General features: G+C 43.8%; 1 protein-coding gene across 1 annotated transcript; it reads left to right on the forward strand.

The window, feature by feature from the left end:
• Positions 1-630: 630 nt before the first annotated feature.
• Positions 631-4,049, forward strand: tmem9 (transmembrane protein 9). The gene is made up of 6 exons (XM_034086930.1): positions 631-735; positions 839-963; positions 1,523-1,614; positions 1,722-1,830; positions 2,100-2,231; positions 2,638-4,049. The coding sequence occupies exons 2-6, from the start codon at positions 871-873 to the stop codon at positions 2,776-2,778; spliced, it is 567 nt and encodes a 188-aa protein (XP_033942821.1). The 5' UTR covers positions 631-735; positions 839-870; the 3' UTR covers positions 2,779-4,049.
• The last annotated feature ends 3,805 nt before the right edge of the window (positions 4,050-7,854 follow it).

Below are 7,854 nucleotides of genomic sequence, written 5' to 3' on the forward strand. Positions count from 1 at the left end.
TTAGCTATGTTCGTATGACAAAATAAAGAACCTTGAGTACAATTTTGAAATACCAGTGCTTACTTGAGTATTTAAATGTTTGCCACTTCTACCCCACCACAATTCAGAGGAACATAGTGTAATTGTACTCCCCTACATTAATTAAATCTCTTTAGTTACCTCGCAGATTTGGATCATTAATTCAAATGATAGACAACACTTAAATAAGACTTAGTCACACCTAGAGTAAATCAACAAGCCACCCTGCAGTATACAAAGTAATTAGCTCCACCTTTACCAGCTGTGATAAACACATTAATGCATCAATAATCATAATCAAAACATATACAATATATTATTCTTGAATGGGCCATTCTGCATAATGAGTATTTTTACTTTTGGTATATTTTGATGCTAGTACTTTTGTACTCTTACTTGAGTAACTTTTGTGCATTGCAGGACTTTTACTTGTAACAGAGTATCCCTACACTGTGGTAATTCTACTTGTACAAGTACAAGATATGAGTACTTCTTCCACCTCTGTGACGTTAGTAAATATACAGTATTTAACTCTGGCCTAAATGTGTATATCGGTAATGTCCGGTAGAGGCCAGTGTCGCTTCAGGTTTTATTTTGCGTCACCTATGACAACACACCGGAATAAGGAAGACCATTTATTTATTCTAAATACAAAATATCTAGTGCGTAGCTACGTGTATGCATAGCAACAAATCCATCTCCAGCTACTTTTACAACGTAAGTTAAATGTATTTCTAGTTTTGTGTCATAATAAGCTTGTCTTCAGCAGATTATCATGCTAGGTTGTCTAGCTAAATGCTTGCACTGTGTGTGTTGACAGAGCTGCTGCAGGTGATCTGCAGCGGGGAGGAGATGTGGACCGGCCGGGGAGGGAGCAGCACCTTCGCGGTGCCCGCAGTACTGACCTTCTTCCTGCTGGATGCTGTTGCGTATGTTCAGGCCAAGGTAAATCCTGCAGTTCCATAATAATACATACTTTCAGAAACTCACTAGAGTAATGTATATCTGTTTGTAGAACAATGTGTCCTTTTTGCCTTTTGGTGTCAACTAACCTATTAAACCTCTGTGAAAGAGACTAACAAGTGCATTTAAATGGATTTGCAAGGTAGACATCGAGAGAGAAGAATAGCACTTTTTGTAAGTGTTTAATTGAATCTTTATAACTGTTATTTATGTTAATGTAGGGCCTTGTCTAATCTTTTCTTGTTTATTTTTTCATTAAACATAATTTACATACACATAACAAGTTAATAGCAAGAAACCAAGAATATTACTACTCTATAAGTACATCACACATGTATGACTTTGTAAAGCGTACAGATGTTATACATTTGAGCAGCATTTTAGCATGTATTGTGCTTTTCAAGCTTGAGATAGAGGAACTTTTACAACGTTTTGTTTTGGGGAAAAAAGAGCTGATGGTATGGGTAAAACAGGTAAGTGAGCTTTAAAATGAAAGCAAGTAGTTGGGCCCAGTCTAAACCAATTTTCTTTACAATTACAGAACTTTGAGGATGTCCGTTGCAAGTGCATCTGCCCGCCATACCGGAACATCACTGGCCACATATATAACAGAAATGTGTCTCAGAAGGATTGGTGAGAGAAACTTGTTATTTAGACTTTCAGTCATCTTGTGTTTTGCCTGTGTTTGCATGAATAGAGATAATCCATCGATCTTGACTCCGTCTTTTGTTTTTTTACAGTAACTGCCTCCATGTAGTGGAGCCCATGCCGGTGCCTGGCCATGACGTGGAGGCGTACTGCCTGTTGTGTGAGTGCAAGTACGAGGAACGAAGCAGCAACACCATCAAGGTACCAGCGGCTTACTACAGGGGGGGTTACTCTTACTTTTGGAAACAGTGTGCAATAACGTCTTTGATTACAGAGTTTACATATTATGATGAAATTATTTTACATCAAAGAAACAGCTGGGTTGTCACAATAATTGATAAGTTATACAGATAATAAAATTAAACTGCAAAGCTCTATAGGAGACAAGCACAAAGCATTGTTGTTAGGAATTGATGCCAGCATTGTCACTTCAAATTAAATGTAAATGGTTTCCATTCTGTCTGTCCCAGGTAACCATCATCATTTACCTGTCTGTGGTGGGTGCTCTGCTGCTCTACATGCTGTTCCTTCTGCTGGTCGATCCTCTTATTCGCAAACATGACGCCTACACCCAGCCACTGCACAACGAGGAGGACTCTGAGGTAATTATAGCTACAAAATATCATAACAAACAACACATGAGAACTCTCTGCTCCATAGCTTCTCTTGGACTTAAAATCACACTGTACATTTTCAGTTTATTGCTTAATATTCCATCCCTCACATACTTGTATATATAATAACATGCTTTATATTTTGTTATTGTTCATTTGAAAATTCAACATGTATATTTTCTACTTTTTAGTTTATTTCTAGTCTTTCTCATTTGTATTGTACAATGCCATGTTTTTTATGCTGCTGCAACACAAACATTTCCCAAATTGGGATCAATAAAGTACTATCTTATGTTATCTTATCTTATGTGACCAGACACATGCCTTTTTTAATTTCTGTTGATTGGAAAAAAATGTTTATGAATTCTTTGTGTTTCTGTGGTGGTGTGTTCAGGAGATGCGTCCCCCGGTGGACAGTGCCCAGGCCAAAGGAAACACAGTGCTGGAGCGGGTTGAGGGAGCACAGCAGCGCTGGAAAAAGCAGGTCCAGGAACAGCGCAAGACAGTTTTTGACCGTCACAAGATGCTTAGTTAAACATACAGCTGACATTGAAGCAGCTTTAGAATAGTAACCACCCTGGGCTTCTACACCGTCACCAGCGGCACTTTTACTAACCTCTCTTTGCTGTAAACTGCACCCCATGGAGTATTTCCTCACTGAGACACATTGCAACACACTGATCTAACAAGCAGATGTTTTTTTATTTATTATATGTAACATTTTAAGCTAAAGTGCCGTTCTTAAAAAAACTGCATGTTTGCTAACAGTTAACGGCTAGAAACCATCTCAATCATTTAGCAATTTGCGATGCAACAGAATTGTAATGTCTTGATAAAGGAAGAACCTGTTTTCTCTAATAGACCACACTGAGCTGTTAAGCTTCTTTGTGATCATTGCTTTGTTAGTTTCTTGCTAATTTAATATAATATTGAGCTGTTTTTATTTTAGCAAAATGTATGAAGTTACCTCAGAACAGGTAAGCGATGTGAATAAGTTGGGGTTAATTAAGCTATTTGAGAACCCTCCCTTTGCTTTTGTCAAACATTGCACTTTTGCTATTTTAGCACTTGTTATAATTTATTAATGGTAATTATTATTATTTGTATTTATTTGTCACTGTTGCAGTGCATACTAACCTGGTCATATTTACTATCATTTGCAATCAGAGTAATAAATGGATTGTAAATGATGGGCTTTGTACTTTTAAAGCTTTGACGTTGCTACTTTTAAGAGAGCCCTATGTTCCTTTTCCTGTTTCTCTCTCTGCGCGGTTACGGCCAATTCCAGTGCTAAACATGCCTCTTAAATGTCCATTTACAGCTTGGAGAACACAACAGATGGTAAAGCTTGCCCACACATCTTGGCGGGTGTATCTTCCACCTACTATTTGTTAATCTTGAATGTACCATTTAAATTCAGTAAAGGAAGCACATAGCTCCTTCTTTTCCTGTATTTTGCTACAGAAGATTAACATACTTTCCCATTCAAAGAGAGACATGGAGAACGGAGCATTTTAAAGAGCTTTAAAGCCATCCTTGGTGAAAGAAAAAGTCACTGGAGAATGTCCTAGATCTGCAAAGCTGCTGATAATGTGGTTATGTTTGGCAGAATCAGGATGCCTTTGAAGGGTCTTCATGTGCATCAGTGAATTCCCCTTTCATCGTTCCACTGAAGCTCCCTGTCGGGGGCCTTTTAATACTGCACACTGACCTGCATTAACCTCTTGCAAAATGTGAACTGCGGAAGTTTATTTTGAGTGTTTTTTTTGGATTGACTGATTAAATTATAACTTCATATCACTGGCATCAGTGTTTTGTGTTATATTTATCTCCAACCTAACGGGACGTATTGCACTGCTCATGTCCATACCTAGCCTTATGTATAAGGTATTATATAAATGCAAATATATATATATATATATATATATAATATTTAAGTATTCTTATTCCTCTGTATGTTTGTCACTGTATGTTTGCAGAAGTCATTGCTATTGTTTATTGACAGTAGGGGGCACCAGGGTTCACAGTTTATGGGCTCTGAGCTTGCACTTTTCGACACAAACATTGCTTTATCATTAAATGAGTCTTCACACTTGGTGGACAACTTTCAACACTTTCACCTCTGTCACGGTGACGATTATGTTGTCATTTTAAAAAGTCACAAGATATTCTAACTTTAATTATCAAACTAATTTATTTAGGGCTTGGTGAAGATATATTTTATAGACTTCTACAGCATATGTTGACATCGTTTACAACGTTAATTGTTCTTAATAAGTGATTCAAAGCTATATAAATATTTGATTGGATGATTTATAATACACTTTAATGTATTTGTTCTACACCTACATGAGGACATTTAAGGACACGTTTTTATACGGTATTTGTCAACAATTGTAAATTAGCACTTATTAATAATCTGTTAGGCGGTGTGAGGCGCCGGGCGGGTGTGGGGATACTCACAAGTCCCCGGTTAGGTGCTTCGTTGTTGGAGTTTACCCCAGTGGACGAGAGGGTCGCCTCCCTACGCCTGCGGGTTATGGGGGAGAAAACTCTGACTGTTGTGTGTGCTTATGCACCCAACAGCAGTTCAGAGTATACGGCCTTCTTGGAGACCCTGGAAAGAGTCCTGTATGGGGCTCCTGAAGGGGACTCTTTAATCTTGCAGGGAGACTTCAACGCACATGTGGGCAATGATGGAGACACTTGGAGGGGCGTGATTGGGAGGAACGGCCCCCCTGATCTGAACCGGAGTGGTGGTTTGTTACTGGACTTCTGTGCTAGTCATGGATTGGCCATAACAAACACCATGTTCGAACATAAGGATGCTCATAAGTGTACGTGGTACCAGAGCACCCTAGGCAGAAGGTCCATGATCGATTTCGTTATCGTATCATCGGACCTGAGGCCGTATGTTTTGGACACTCGGGTAAAGAGAGGGGCGGAGTTGTCAACTGATCACCATCTGGTGGTGAGTTGGGTCGAGTGGCGGGGGAAGCCTCTGGATAGACCTGGTAAGCCCAAACGTGTAGTTCGGGTGAACTGGGAACGTCTGGAGGAGGCCCAAGTTCAGGAGGCCTTCAACTCGCACCTCCGGCGGAGCTTTTCGTGCATTCCTGTGGAGGTTGGGGACATTGAACCAGAGTGGTCGGTGTTCAAAGCCTCTATTGCCGAAGCCGCGGCGGGGAGCTGTGGTCTCAAGGTCCTAGGTGCCTCAAGGGGCGGTAACCCTCGAACCTCCTGGTGGCCACCGGTGGTCAGGGAAGCCGTCCGACTGAAGAAGGAGGCCTTCAGGGATTTGTTATCCCGGGGGACTCCCGAGGCAGTTGCAAGGTACCGACAGGCCCGAAGGGCAGCAGCCGCATCCGTGGCCGAGGCAAAGCAGCGGGTGTGGGAGAAGTTCGGAGAAGACATGAAGAAGGACTTTGGGGCGGCACCAAAGTTGTTCTGGAAAACTGTCCGACACCTCAGGAGGGGGAAGCAGGGAACCATCCAAGCTGTGTACAGTAAGGATGGGACGTTGTTGACCTCAACTGATGGAGTGTTGGGGCATTGGAAGGAACACTTTGAGGAACTCCTGAACCCGACAACTCCGCCCTCTATGTTAGAGGCAGAGCTGGAGTATGACGGGGGATCAACACCAATCTCCCGGGGGGAGGTCACTGAGGTTGTCAAACAACTCCACAGTGGCAAAGCCCCGGGGGTGGATGAGATCCGCCCGGAAATGCTGAAGGCTCTGGGTGTTGAGGGACTGTCATGGTTGACACGTCTCATCAACGTTGCGTGGAAGTCGGAAACAGTACCGAAGGAGTGGCAGACCGGGGTGGTGGTTCCCCTTTTTAAAAAGGGGGATCAGAGGGTGTGTGCCAATTACAGAGGCATCACACTACTCAGCCTCCCCGGAAAGTTTACTCCAAGGTACTCGAAAGGAGGGTCAGGCCGATTGTCGAACCTCAGATTGAGGAGGAACAATGCGGATTCCGTCCTGGTCGTGGAACGACGGATCAGCTTTTTACTCTCGCAAGGATCCTGGAGGGGGCTTGGGAGTACGCTTATCCGGTCTACATGTGTTTTGTAGACTTGGAGAAGACGTATGACCGAGTTCCCAGGGAGTTACTGTGGGAGGTGCTGCGGGAGTATGGGGTGAGGGGGTCTCTACTCAGGGCCATCCAATCTCTGTACTCCCAAAGCGAGAGCTGTGTCCGGGTCCTCGGCAGTAAGTCGGACCCATTTCCGGTGAGGGTTTGCCTCCGCCAGGGCTGCGCTTTGTCACCAATCCTGTTTGTAATATACATGGATCGGATTTCGAGGCGTAGTCGTGGGGGAGGGGGTCTGCAGTTCGGTGGACTAAGGATTGCACCACTGCTTTTTGCAGATGATGTGGTTCTGATGGCTTCATCGGTCTGCGACCTTCAGCACTCACTGGATCGGTTCGCAACCGAGTGTGAAGCGGCTGGGATGAGGATCAGCACCTCCAAATCTGAGGCCATGGTTCTCAGCAGGAAACCGATGGACTGTCCACTCCAAGTAGGGAATGAGTCCTTACCCCAAGTGAAGGAGTTCAAGTATCTCGGGGTCTTGTTCTCGAGTGAGGGAACAATGGAGCGTGAGATGGGCCGGAGAATCGGAGCAGCGGGAGCGGTACTGCAGTCGCTTTACCGCACCGTTGTGACGAAAAGGGAGCTGAGCCAGAAGGCAAAGCTCTCTGTCTACCGGGCCATTTTCGTTCCTACCCTCACCTATGGTCATGAAGGATGGGTCATGACCGAAAGAACGAGATCGCGGATACAAGCGGCCGAGATGGGTTTCCTCCGCCGGGTGGCTGGTGTCTCCCTTAGGGATAAGGTGAGAAGTTCGGTCATCAGGGAGGGACTTGGAGTTGAGCCGCTCCTCCTTCGCGTCGAAAGAAGCCAGTTGAGGTGGTTCGGGCACCTAGTTAGGATGCCACCTGGGCGCCTCCCTAGGGAGGTGTTCCAGGCACGTCCAGCTGGGAAGAGACCAAGGGGTAGACCTAGGACCAGGTGGAGGGATTATATCTCTTCGCTGGCCTGGGAGCGCCTTGGGATCCCCCAGTCAGAGCTGGTTGATGTCGCCAGGGAAAAGAAAGTTTGGGTCTCTCTGCTGGAACTGCTACCCCCGCGACCCGACCACGGATAAGCGGGAGAAGATGGATGGATGGATGGAATAATCTGTTAGCACATGTTTGGCTGCTTACAATATCAGCTAATATCGGTTTACAACAACACGTTATAAACCATGTTAAAAACTGCTTAAATTAAAGAGTTATTTTCCAAATCACCTGGCTATAAATTTATAGCAAAAGGGATTCACATTAAGAACGTGTAAACGCTGTGAAAGTTTGGAATTCTTAGGCTGACAATCTCAAGTGATCTCATTACTTGGTTCTGGAAAAAAATATTTCCACCTGAATTATGCCACAATGAAAACATCAATGTGTATTTTTTCTTACTTTCTACTCACAAACTATTCACAGTTTAGTGTTCAGAGCAGCAGAGCAGCTGAGTATGTTTTGAAAGAGATGGCAGGTTCAGGGGGCTAGTGGTGATATATTGCCACTGCAAGACCCCCCCAAACTATGTCTCTACGTGCT

This window comes from Pseudochaenichthys georgianus, chromosome 7, assembly GCF_902827115.2.
Source record: "Pseudochaenichthys georgianus chromosome 7, fPseGeo1.2, whole genome shotgun sequence".
NCBI lineage: Eukaryota > Metazoa > Chordata > Actinopteri > Perciformes > Channichthyidae > Pseudochaenichthys > Pseudochaenichthys georgianus.